Source organism: Capra hircus (genome assembly GCF_001704415.2).
Source record: "Capra hircus breed San Clemente chromosome X unlocalized genomic scaffold, ASM170441v1, whole genome shotgun sequence".
Classification (NCBI taxonomy): Eukaryota; Metazoa; Chordata; class Mammalia; order Artiodactyla; family Bovidae; genus Capra; species Capra hircus.
In genome coordinates, this window is record NW_017189517.1 from 26527531 (window position 1) to 26541151 (window position 13621).

Below are 13621 nucleotides of genomic sequence, written 5' to 3' on the forward strand. Positions count from 1 at the left end.
AGTTTTTTAAATGTTGAATTTTAAGCCAGCTTTTTCGCCTTCTTCTTTTGCCCTCAAGGGGCTCTTTAGTTCCTCTTCCCTTTCTGCCATTAGAGTGGTATCATTTGTATATCTGAGGTTATTGATACTGCTCCCAGAAATCTTGATTCCAGCTTGACGGCATTTTGCATGATGTTCTCTGCATACAGGTTAAATAAGCAGGGTGACAATAAACAGCCTTGACATACTCCTTTCCCGATTTGGATGCAATATGTTGTTCCATGTCCAGTTCTAACTGTTGCTTCTTGACCTGCATACAGATTTCTCTGGAGACAGATAAGGTGGTCTGCTATTCCTGTGTCTAAGAATTTTACAGTTTGTTGTGATCCGCACAGTCAGTCTTTAGAGTAGTCAATGAAGCAGAAGTAGATGTTTTTCTGGAATTTCCTTACTTACTCTGTGATCCAACAGGTGTTGGCAATTTGATCTCTGGTTTCTCTGCCTTTTCTAAATCCAGCTTGTACAGAAGTTCTCAGTTCACATACTGCAGAAGCCTAGCTTGAAGGATTTTGAGCATAACCTTACTAGTATGTGAAATGAATGCAATTGTAGGGTAGCTTGAAAATTCTTTGGCATTTCCCTTCTTTGGGATTGGATGAGAAACTGACCTTTTCTAGTTCTGTGCCCACTGCTGAGCATCCCAAATTTGCTGACATATTGAGTGCAGCACTTCAACAGTGTCATCTTTTAGGATTTTAAATAATTCAGCTGGAATTCTATCACCTCCACTACCTTTGTTCATAGTAATGCTTCGTAAGGGCCACTTGACTTCACACTCCAGATCTCTGTCTGTAGGTGAGTAACCACACCATCGTAGTTATCCTGGTCATTAAGACCTTTTTTGTGTAGTTCTTCTGTGTATTCTTCTACCTCTTAATCTCTTCTGCTTCTGTTACATCCTTACTGTTTGGTACTGAACACAAATACCCTAGCTGCAAAAGGAGAACTCTAGAATTAAAATGCTAAATGGATAGGAATGGGAGAAAGCATCTGTCACACATTGATTTATACTCAAACATGAGGTTTGTTAGTATAAACTCAATGTAGTGAGTGCATGAAATTAACTTTTTACAGAAAACAGGATATAATGAATTAAAATATTCTATCTGTACTATAAGTTGCTGAAATGCTAACCTTAAAATTGCTTTTATATTCAAAACCTGAGTGCAAGCTACACTAAAAATTAGCATTTGATCTGTAAGCCATGTGGGGTTTTTTTTTTTGTTGTTTGTTTGTTTAGTAGAATACCAATTTTTTTTAACTTAGACTCTGTTTTGAGGCTGTTTCAGAAATTGTTTGTTTTCATGTTTAGTACCATTGATAGACATTGTCTTTAATTTCAGAAGCTATGCTGCAAAATCAAAGATTTACTGAATTTGTAATTAGTAAGAATATGTTGGAAGATTCTTTTTATGCTATTAGGTGATGAAGGTAGTTTCACCCATTAAAGTCATATTTTTGTTCAGCTTTGTAAGAAGTACATTTCTTATTTCAATGAAGCTTTGTTAATCATATATTTAAACGCGTCAAAAATATTTCATTTAAAAATAACCTATAGTAAAAACTTTTGAAATGAAAATTGAACTTTGGAAGTTCTCATTTTGGTTTCTAAAAGTTTTGTTTAAATGTGTGGTAAACTACCAATACTTAAATATATCTACCTGTTACTTTGGTTTTCTTAAAGATTTCTCACACTTACGGGATGTAATAAAAATGACTTTATTTACATTTTTATGGGAAAATTGGGAATTTTTATGGGAAGAATTACTAACCTTAACCTTTAAACAGGAGGAATCTAATATTTAGTATCTACAGAAAATTTTGAAGGAGTATTTTTCTAGTTAACTAGATGTATCAGAGTATTTGGAGCTTCCCTGGTGGCTCAGATGGTAAAGTGTCTGCCCGCAATGCGAGAGACCCGGGTTTGATTCCTGGGTCGGGAAGATCCCCTGGAGAAGGAAATGACAACCCACTCCAGCACTCTTGCCTGGAAAATCCCATGGACGGAGGAGCCTGATAGGCTACAGTCCACGGGGTCTCAAAGAGTCAGACACGACTGAGCAACTTCACTTCACTTCACTTCTGTCAGAGTATTTACCAGACATTTCTGGATGTTTGTGTGTGTGTGCTGGATTATGTCCATGTTTTCTATGATGTATCTCAAATTTAAGGAAAGTCAGAGGGTATAAAATTTAGATCATTAATCATGGTATAAAAATTACATCTTCACTCCCAAACTAATGAAGGGTCTCAAAATAAACTTTCCTAAAATTACAGAACTCTGAAAACCCTTGCTTAAAAGTCTTGCAGCTAGTTGGTTGGGAAAGCCAAGAGTAGAACGAAATTTTCTTGATCTAGTCCCTTATTTCTCTTGTCCCCAAACTTAAACATGAATAAATTGTCTTCAGGCACATAATCACTCTGAAATAGTATAATATTATCTCTACTTTGAATGTATAGACTGAGTTACAGAGAGGAGTTGAATGGTTGTCTAGGGAGATCCTCATAATATCTGGATTCTTTCTTTACCCTACAATTCCATTTTTAAAAACCCGGTTTCCCAGACTAAATGCAAAAGATAGAAAGGGAGGGGGAGGAGAGCTTTTAAAGGCAGGCACATGGCCAACTGTATAAAGTGACCACTTCCATTGAGGAGGGAGATGTAAAGCTATAAAACCCAGACATTTCAAGCATGGTAGCCTAGGGTCCTGTAGTGTGAAGGCACATAAATCCTCTGTGCCTTACAGTCCCTGGAGGGCATTACTGTATTAAAATATAGTGTAGTATTTGAGCATAATTATTCTGAGTCAGTAGCAAAGGGAAAAATGTATATCCTTTAAGAAGGTATTTTCAAGGGCAAGATTACTGAAATGGCAAGGCTTAGCCTATAATGTACTTATTTAAGAGCTGCTTTTGAAATTTGAAATTCAAAAATAATTACAACACTTTCAGAAGTTTGGCACTGAAAAGAGAAGCTTCATTTCTCTGGCAGTTTTCTATATGGAACATTTCATTATTTTATTTCCTAGCAGTGCCAAATCAATTAGATGTTAATTGTAGTTGTTAAAGGCAGATCAGGATTCAAGCCTATGACTTAATTAGTTTAGTCCAACCCAAGAAGCAAGGCTAATTACCTTTACTTTGGTGTTCATTCACATCACTGCTTAGAATATTCTCATAACTGTCATCTTTTAAGGCTTTACACAGAAAAAAGACAACATTGCAATGTAGTTGGGAGAGTGGACCCTAGAGTCAGACTGCCTAGGGTCAAATTCTGGCCCAGTTATTTACTAGCAGTGCAGTTACCCATCTGACCCAAGCTTCAGGGTTTTTTTGTGTGTGTGTAAAATAGGGAAGGTAATATAGCTTATACCTCATTGGAAAGTTGCGAGGACTAAAGAAGCTAAAGCAATCAAGTCTTAGCAGTTTTTGGCACATGCTTAATAACTGATGGCCATTGTGTAATTGTTATTACAAGGCCCCTATTAAGAATTTTTCATGTGGGAATACTGAATAATGATTTACTGTTTCTTATGGTGAAATGAATTGTTGTTTCCACATTTTGGCACATGATACAAATCATTTTAGCTAACTTTGCAAATTATAAATATGCTTTCATGTTTTACTAGGTGTTAATGTTCTATAAATGGATGAAAAAATTTATCACAAAAAATTCTGGTTTTACAGACTACCTGTTAAAGACAAATTCAGGCTTAATCAGACTGGAAGAAGCTACAAAGTATTTTACTACCTACCAAAACCTTAACAACCTTTTAATATTTACATTATGTTTCAAACATGAGTGGCTTTTCGTATTAGTTTTTTGTTTAATGACATCACAAAATGCAAGCAGGATCCCATTTTAATCCCCAGCTCAGTATAATCTGGTGTTTTTCATGTTCCCTGTTGTTAAATAGGCTGGAGCTTTATGGGCTGTAGGGTATCTTTTCTGTATCCAGAAATTGGTCTCAGGCTGCTCACTACTGACAGACTGCCAAAGTCCCTTGGAGAAACTTGGTGACACTCATTATTTGTGAGTTTCAATGGAGCAATTCAAAGCTGCTGAGGAAAGAAACTACAGCTTATTGTGTGTGCCCCATGTGCTCTCTCACTTAATCCTATGAAGTGTAGATGGTTTTACCCCTTTTCCAAAGGAGGAGATTGAGGCTTGGAGAAATTAAATGAATTGATCAAGATCACACATAAGGTAAACGGCAGAAACAATATTCAAGCAACATCTATCTGCACATGTTCTTTTCACTACATTCCCTTGGCTCTCAAAAGAAAGTAATAAATTACTTTTTACAGTTTGTACATAGTTATATGTAAAGCTCCACCAGAACCAATCAGAACTGTTTCCTTGTATGTCAACAACTGATCTCTAACTTAGAGCCCTTTATGAAACCAGTTACATGCAAGAGAGAAAAATGTGGTACCCTATTCTGTTGTTTGTTTGTTTTTGGTTTTTTTTGACAGCTAAAAAACCTGATCAGATTTCTCAAAGGGGAAGTCATGAGGAAGGCAGATTTTCTTTTCCTTTCCTTCTCTACCTCATATGGGGCTTAAGGTTTTTGAAAAAATCTTACTTCCTCTTGTCTCTATACCTATGTGATAGGTGATTTTCTTCTTGGTTGGAATTCAGAATATGTGCTACATGGGAATTTGAGCCTCTTCAAGGTTTTTTGTTTTTGCTTCTTAAACTTTTGTTATTGATTTGATTGCACTTGTATTATTTTACACATTCTTTGTGTAGAATCTTGATTCCTTATTTAAAAATTGGAATAGCCTTGGTCCTAATCACCTCTGGATAAACAGGATTTTGTTACAGAGCAGTATATGTTTGCCAGGGAAAACAAGTAATTGGGGATAAAAAAATTTTTTGTTCCTGGAGATTATTCTTTATTAAGATGAAATTATATTGTCCAGGCTCTGCAATTAAATAGGCAGGCACTATTTTATACAGCTACCTTCTTTTTTTTTTCTAAACAAGCTTTAAAAACCCCTAAACTAGGATTGTGTCTTAATCATTTTCCTACCCTTAGTCTCTGATAGATAGTGTTTTATAAATGTTCATTGAATAAAGGGGTTGATTTTCTATTGAATGGCAAAAGTAACTTTTTAATCACACTTTTGATTAGAGGTCAAAGATTACTCAATTTGGCATATGAGAAGCTTGGTAGTAGGACTTGATGCTTCTCTTGATTCTGCCCCTAAGTAAATATGTGACATTGGGGAAAGCCATTTAGTCTCTCAGCTCCTCAGTTTCTCTACCTATAAAAAGAGCCTCTATGGCTAGATAGATCTTGAAGGCACCTTTCTGCACAAAATTGTATCATCTGTGATTGCTGCATTTAAAAAATTTAGAAATGGCTTATTAAATATTTATGATTTAAAAGCTTCTTAGTGTGTAACCCTGAAATATAATAAGCAGCTGTAAGGGTATGTCACTCTTTCATGTTTTGAAGCAGGTATCAAATTGTTCCTATTTGAAGAAAAATATAGGGGGTGAAAATGATTGGTGAAAAGTTACTTTTTAAAATTATCATATCTAAAGTAGCCTGTATTTAAGAATAGAGTTTTGTTGTAGTAAAAAACAAACCAAAAAAGAGCTATGAACAAAAATGGGTTCTCTCTCTTTAAAAGTAACGTAAATGTCTGATGCATATGAAACTTCATCCATTGGGCTTCTCTTTGTGGCTCAGCTGGTAAAGAATACCCTGCAGTGCGGGAAACCTGGGAAGATCCCCTGGAGAAGGGAAAGGCTACCCACTCCAGTATTCTCGCCTGGAGAATTCCATGGGCTCTATAGTCTGTGAGGTTGCAAAGAATAGGACACAACTGAGACTTTCACTTCACTTCACGTCACTATAAATCGAAGAAGCACAAATTAAGACAGCAGTGAAATATACTTTTGCCTATTGAATTTTCTAAACATTTAAAAATAGCACTCATTTTTGGCAAGGTTATTAAGAAATAGAGATGTAGAGCAATGGGAGTGCAAATTGGCACAACTGTTCTAGAGAGCAATTTGAGTATCTCCAAAAGCTGAAAAGCATGTATACTTTTGAGCTGCATTTCCACTTCTAAAGAAATTTGTGGAAGAGTACAAAATTATATTCATATTAATGCTAATTATAGTGTTATATATCTAGGAAGACAAAAGATACAAACTCAGATCTCTTGGTGGTAAGACTATGGGTCACTTTAATTTTCTTCTTTACTTTTTTATGTTTTCTACATCTTCTGTATGTACAGAAGAGTTTTCTAAATGACAAAATATATAAATGTTTTTAAAAATATGGGCTTGCCTTTAATGAGTGTATAGAAGGATTTCCCTTCTCATGGCTACTATTCAACACCTTCTTGCTTTTATTTCTGAACAGGTATCCAGGAAAAGTTGGGATTTCAGCATTAAAGGTAAGTTGTTCTTTGTGAAAGTCATGAGTGTATTTCTACAAATTGCATACACTTTTCATTCATTTTTCTCTTTTTTATGTAATTTTTCATTTTCTGCTTTTGCTTTCTATTACTTATTTTTTGCTAAGTAATATTATCATTGTATCTTACTTGAGGTGTGATTAAGTATTCTAGAAATACCTAGTTAAATACTGTACTATAAGGAAGGGACTATAAGTCTTTTGTAGATTTCTATTTTGTAATTTTTATTTGGTTTATAATTTTTAGAATAAAGGAACACTTGTATTCGTGTGTGTGTATATTTTATAAAGTAACCAAAACACTTGTGTGTTTATTATGGGCACATGTATTGGTATCATAACTACATATAAAAATCAATCCTAGCCTTATATTCAAGCAAAGAAATTTGATACTGAGAAATTATGCCAATGAGAACCATTTTAAATACAGGAATATCACCAAACAGAACTATTTACACCAAATAGAATATATACTGTATGTGCATGTTTGTATATGGTGGTGTTTGTGTGTATGTCTGTACATATGTATGTATAATCTCAAACATGCTATATTTTTTTTTCAGTTCCAGTGTCTCTACCTTCTATTTTATATACATTGGATATGATATCTTTGATAAATTATGGGATATTCATATGGGATATTCTATACAGTGGTTATGAATGAATTAGTTATATACAATAACATGGATCAATTTTAGCACTGTGGTGTCGAGTTGGTGGGGAAACAAGTCACAGAAAAATATGTGCAGTAAGATTCCATTTATATTAAGTCTCAAAACATGCAAAATTAAAGCATATATTGTTTAGAGATATAAGCAGAAGAAAACTAAAGAACAGCAAGGAATGATCAACACAAAGTTTAGAATATCAGTCATCTCTGAGGGGGGAAAGAATGTAATGGAAATAGAGAAGGATATACAGGAGACTTGAAAGCTAATAATGAGACTTTTTATTAAACTGAGTACTTAAGAAAGGTTATATCATAATTCTTTAGTCCTTATATGTTATAAAAATCCATTTATATTAGCTATTTAGTAAAACCATTTAAAACATAATACATGGACAAGGTTAAGGTTCACTCAGTGCGAAAAGAAGATGGTTGAAATTGTAGCTTCCCTCCCATTCCTCACCCTCCACCTCCCAGTCCCCTATCCACAGACTGTTGCTGGTTATGCTTGTAGATTTTAAAAGCCACTTAGATCATAAGATATTTTTAGGTTATCACAAATAGGTTTGGGGAATTTATTTTATCTCAGTAATTATAGATTGTCCTTAGCTTGAATAAAATTAGGTAGCAAATGTACATATTTAGTAAATAAAGATGAAGTTAGATATTTGGGTTTTTTTTTTTTTACTTTTTATATTGAAATAATTATAGAGTCACAGAAAGCTGCAAAGATAGTACAGAGAAGTCCTATTTATCCTTCACCTATTTTCCCAGTGGTTATGTCTTAAATATAGTATAATATCAAAACCAAGAATTTGACATCAGTACAGTGTAAGTGTATAGTCCTGTGTCAGTTTATTACTTGTGTATATTTGTGTAAGCACCACCACAATCAAGATGAGATTTTATCACCACAGAAATCTTCCTTTATAAAATCATACCCACCACCTCCCCCACAATCATCCTTAATCCCAGATAGCCACTAATCTGTTTTCCATCTCTATAATTTTGTCATTTGAGAATGACCTAAAAATTGAATCATATAGTATGTAACCTTTTGAGATTGGCTCAGTTGATCCATCCAAGTTGTTGCCTGTATCAATGGTTTATTCCTTTTTGTTGTTAAGTAATATTCTATGATGTGGATGTACATGGGTTATTGAGTGCTTATTATGTATAACAGCGTATCTGTTGATATCTTAAGCAATCTAAAGAAAAGTTTGGATGTGCATGGGTTATTGAGTGCTTATTATGTATAACAGCAGATCTGTTGATATCTTAAGCAGTGTAAAGAAAAGTTTGATATAGTCCCGGCTTTTGATGACTTTACAAGCTCACAGAAGAGAGCTATATATAAGGGATGATAGATGAGGTATTGATATTTGTAGACTAGAATAGATCTTAAGTACTACAAGGAGTTTGGAGGAGAAGTGGAAAGATAGAGCAATGGTGAGGGCAGTGTTACCTGGGATAGCAGAGAAAAGTTTTTGGGAGGAGATAGAACTTGTGTTAGGCTTTGAAAATTGGGAGATATTTACATAGGTAGATAGAGAAAAAATGGGAAAGCATTATATGTTAGGCGCAGCCATGAAATTAAAAGACGCTTACTCCTTGGAAGGAAAGTTATTACCAACCTAGATAGCATATTCAAAAGCAGAGACATTACTTTGCCAACAAAGGTCCGTCTAGTCAAGGCTATGGTTTTTCCAGTGGTCATGTATGGATATGAGAGTTGGACTGTGAAGAAAGCTGAGCGCCAGAGAATTGATGCTTTTGAACTGTGGTGTTGGAGAAGACTCTTGAGAGTCCCTTGGACTGCAAGGAGATCCAACCAGTCCATTCTAAAGGAGCTCAGTCCTGGGTGTTCTTTGGAAGGAATGATGCTAAAGCTGAAACTCCAATACTTTGGCCACCTCATGCGAAGAGTTGACTCATTGGAAAAGACTCTGATGCTGGGAGGGATTGGGGGCAGGAGGAGAAGGGGACGACAGAGGATGAGATGGCTGGATGGCATCACGGACTTGATGAACGTGAGTTTGAGTGAACTCCAGGAGTTGGTGACGGACAGGGAGGCCTGGCGTGCTGCGATTCATGGGGTCACAAAGAGTCGGACATGACTGAGGGACTGAACTGAACTGAATAGTATGAACTAGATAGTATGCAGAGGAGAGAATTTGATGGGAGTGTTGAAAGACTGGTGTGACCAACGTAAACATTTCAGTGGTGGAATGTTGGAAAAATAAATTAGGGCCATATTTCCATGAGTCTTGAATGTCAGGTTAAGAAATCTGGCCTTTACACTATGAAAGACAGTATGGAAATTCCTTCGAAAACTAGAAATAAAACTACCTTATGACCCAACAATCCCATTACTGGGCATATACCCTGAGAAAATCATAATTAAAAAAGACATATGTATTCCAATGCTCACTACATCTCTGTTTACAATAGCTAGGACATGGAAGCAACCTAGATATCCATCGACGTATGAATGGATAAGCCGTGGTACATATATATAATAGAATATTCCTCAGCCATAAAAAGGAACACATTTGAGTCAATTCTAATGAGTTGGATGAACCTACAGCCTATTTATACAGAGTGAAAAAATTCAGAAAGAGAAAAACAAATATTGTACATTAAGACATATATGTGGAAAATAGAAAGATGTTACTAACGAGCCTACTAGCAGGGCAGCAGTGGAGACGCAGACATGGAGAACAGACTTGTGGACACAGAGGGGGAAGCAGGGGTTGGGAAGAACTGAGAGAGTAGCATGGAAACATAGACACTACCATGTGTGAAATAGATAGCCAGTGGGGATTTGCTGTGTGACTCAGGAAGCTCAAACTGGTGCTCTGTGACAACCTAGAGGGGTGAGATGGAGAGGAAGGTTCAAGAGGGAGGGGACATATGTATACCTATGGCTGATTCATTATGTTGATGTATGGCAGAGACCAACACAACATTGTAAAGCAATTATCCTCCAATTAAAAATAAAAAACATTTTTTTAAAAATCTGGGCTTTAAAATTTTAAAGCAAAACACTCTGATGGAGAGATGGGGTTGATAGGAATGTATGGATGCATATGAAACTATTTGAGTTTCCTGGTGGTTTTTTTTTTTTTTTTCTCTCCCCTGAAAAAAGATGGCGAGCTTATCTCTCAAGCATTTTTTAAAATTTCACTTTAGTCACAGTTAATAACTTCCCCTTCCTCAATACTAAAACAGAAGTGACCTGATTTTTTAATAACTAACACTTTTAGCTTAATGTTCTTTAGTTAATAATGAAGATTTCTTTGAGTATAGATCGCCTTTGTACAAATGGTTTGTGAAACTAGGTCCTTTGGTGGTGTGCTTTTTAAAATTAAAAAGCTCAAATCTTACAACTGAATACTACGAGGAGGGTACAAATGGCTCTTTAATATCCAGTATAGATGGAGGGAAACAATGGTGTGAATTGCTGGAAATTGAATAGGAAAACCATACCTTTTAAGAAAGCATGTTTCTTGGGTTCTGATAGGTACGAGTTAGAGAAATGGCTTGATGGTGGGAACTGGGATTTAGTTGGTGCTGTGCTTTTGTAATGGGGCAGCCCATCTCCAGAAGAAGGTAATAACTGAGGACTGTCTCAAGTCTAGCTAAGTTAATATTGGTTGTCTGCAGGCACATGCTTGGCTTCCATTGCTTTGTCCTCAGCCTGATTGAAGTGCTGGGGGAAGGGCCTGGACCTTAGACCTTACTAAGGAGAGAATCATAGATGACTATATACTAAATCAGATTTTACTAAGAAATCTAGTTAACCTCTTTAGAGATCAGATCGTCTGGTAGGTACAGTATCACTCCTTAAAACTAGGACTTAGCAGTAGTTTACCTTATAGGAGTTGATATCTTTCAAAAGTTCAAAGTCTAAGAGAGTTTTTTTTAAAGCCAAATAAAATAGAAGCCTAATCACTGCTTGGCAGTTTTGGTCTGTGATCTTTGTAAGTACTTAATTAAATCGAATTAAATTGAGGTACAAGAATTATTGGTACATGTTTTTCTTAGGTTAACCTAGGGAAAATATCTGTGGAATTAAGGTAGTATAGTGCTTCTGATTTCCCTACTAATAATGAACAGTTATTAGAAGGTAATTGGAGGAGGACATGGCAACCCACTCCAGTGTTCTTGCCTGGGGAATCCCATGGACAGAGGAGCCTGACTGATGACAGTGCAGGGGGTCACAAAGAGTCAGACACAACTGAAGGGACTTGGCACACATGCATGCATGCAGTTAATTTGTAGGACAGTTGAAGGTGTTTTTCTAATATGCATGAACTGTTCTTACTAATCATCAGCTTTCAAGAATTCACTCTCATCTTGTCAACATGGCTATTTTAAAGTGGTCAGGGAAGACTTTTCTAATATAATAACGCTTGAGCTATGACACTAAGGATGGTAAGGAACCATCCAGTTGGCCAAAGTGTAATTCTGGGATTATGATGGGGAAGGGAGGTGATCAATATAGATGTGAAAGATGCAGTTCAGTTCAGTTCAGTCACTCAGTCATGTCCGACTCTTTACAACCCCATGGACTGCAGCACACCAGGCCTCCCTGTCCATCACCAGCTCCCGGAGTTTACTCAAACTCACGTCCATCGAGTCAGTGATGTCATCCAACCATCTCATCTTCTGTCATCCCCTTCTCCTCCCTCCTTCAATCTTTCCCAGCATCAGGGTCTTTTCAAATGAGTCAGTTCTTCTCATCAGGTGGCCAAAGTATTGGAGTTTCAGCTTCAGCATCAGTGCTTCCAATGAATGTTCAGGACTGATTTCCTTTAGGATGGACTGGTTGGATCTCCTTGCAGTCTAAGGGACTCTCAAGAGTCTTCTCCAACACCACAGTTCAAAAGCATCAATTCTTTGGTGCTCAGCTTTCTTTATAGTTCAACTCTCACATCCATACCTGAAAGTGAAAGTCACTCAGCTGTGTCCGACTCTTTGTGATCTCATGGAATAGTCCATGAAATTCTCCAGGCCAGAATACTGGGGTGGGCAGCCGTTGCTTTCTCTAGGGGACCTTTCCTAACCCAGGGATTGAACCCAAGTCTCCCACATTGCAGACGGATTCTTTACCAGCTGAGCCACCAGGGTAGCCATCCATACATGACTACTGGAAAAACCAAAGCTTTGACGAGATGGACCTTTGTTGGCAAAGTAGTGTCTCTGCTTTTTAATATGCTGTCTAGGTTGGTCATAACTTTTCTTCCAAGGAGCAAGCGTCTTTTAATTTCATGGCTGCAGTCACCATCTGCAGTGATTTTGGGCCCCCCAAAATAAAATCTATCACTGTTTCCCCACCTATTTGCCATGAAGTGATGGGACCAGATGCCATGATCATAGTTTTCTGAATGTTGAATGTGAAAGATGCAGGCAGGAGCCAAATCATATTAGGTGCTCATGGACTATGGTAGAATTTGAAGGTGAAGTCACTCAGTCATGTCCAACTCTTTGCGACCCCATGGACTGTAGCCTACCATGCTTCTCTGTCCATGGGATTCTCCAGGCAAGAGTACTGGAGTGGGTTGCCATTTCCTTAGATTTTATCTAATACTTCAAATCCCCTGAAACAATTTTTCTCTAGAATAATCTGTATAAGATTGGTAGTATTTCCCAAATGCTGGGAGGAATTCAATGAAACAACTTTTCAGCTTGAAGATATTAGAAGTCCCACAGTCCTACAGAAATATATCTAGCACATTAAATCTTTAGCAGTATAATAATCTCTGGAGTAGAGAGATTATTGGAGCCTATCCTGATACTTGTATAATTGCTACCTTAATATGTACATACATCCTTATATATCTTAGGTCAGTTAAAAATGGTTATATAGTGACTTTCTGACAAACTGTGATGGACAACAAGAATTATGAAAATTTTTTTCTCAGTGTCAGTAGTAGCATTCAAATTCCTGTACTTCTATAAATGTAAACAAAATTTAAGATGGAAAAGAATACTGTGTTACGATTTGCAAATCTATGATTGTCTTATTTTACCCAAATTTTTTCCAGCAGAAATGCAGCATCCATTTCTACCTTCTTTAACCTCCCAAATATATATATATATGTACGTATGTGTATATGAATGTATACGTAGATATATATGTATTTTTGGTGGGTTTAATTTTCTTCATCTGTTACTATTTTGGGAACTTCATTTAATACCAGTTAAATTTTGATTCCTTTAATTTAAAGCATATAGAGTTTCCAAGAAAACAACTCTCTGAATATGGTTTGCCACATTTTCCATATTTATGGAGCAATACTTTGGGAAAAATAGCAATTCTTAAATTGCTCTTAAACTCTTAAATTCGTAACCTTTTTGAGCTGCAAAAGTACTTGTAGTTCTTATATTCCTGTACAGTTTTTTAATGTTAAAAAGTTAGGTACACTTTAAAAGAAAATATCCTATTACAGTAGAAAACTGATTGGTAACCTTC

The 13621-nt window shown here is 36.2% G+C and overlaps 1 protein-coding gene across 1 annotated transcript in view; it reads left to right on the top strand.

Annotated features, from left to right (window-relative positions):
- The window catches only part of WDR44 (WD repeat domain 44), an 88594-nt gene that overhangs the window by 20675 nt on the left and 54298 nt on the right, over window positions 1-13621 (top strand). The window contains exon 2 of the mRNA XM_005700267.3: window positions 6423-6456. Within this exon, the coding sequence (XP_005700324.1) occupies window positions 6423-6456 (34 nt within the window). The remainder of the gene's footprint in view (window positions 1-6422; window positions 6457-13621) is intronic.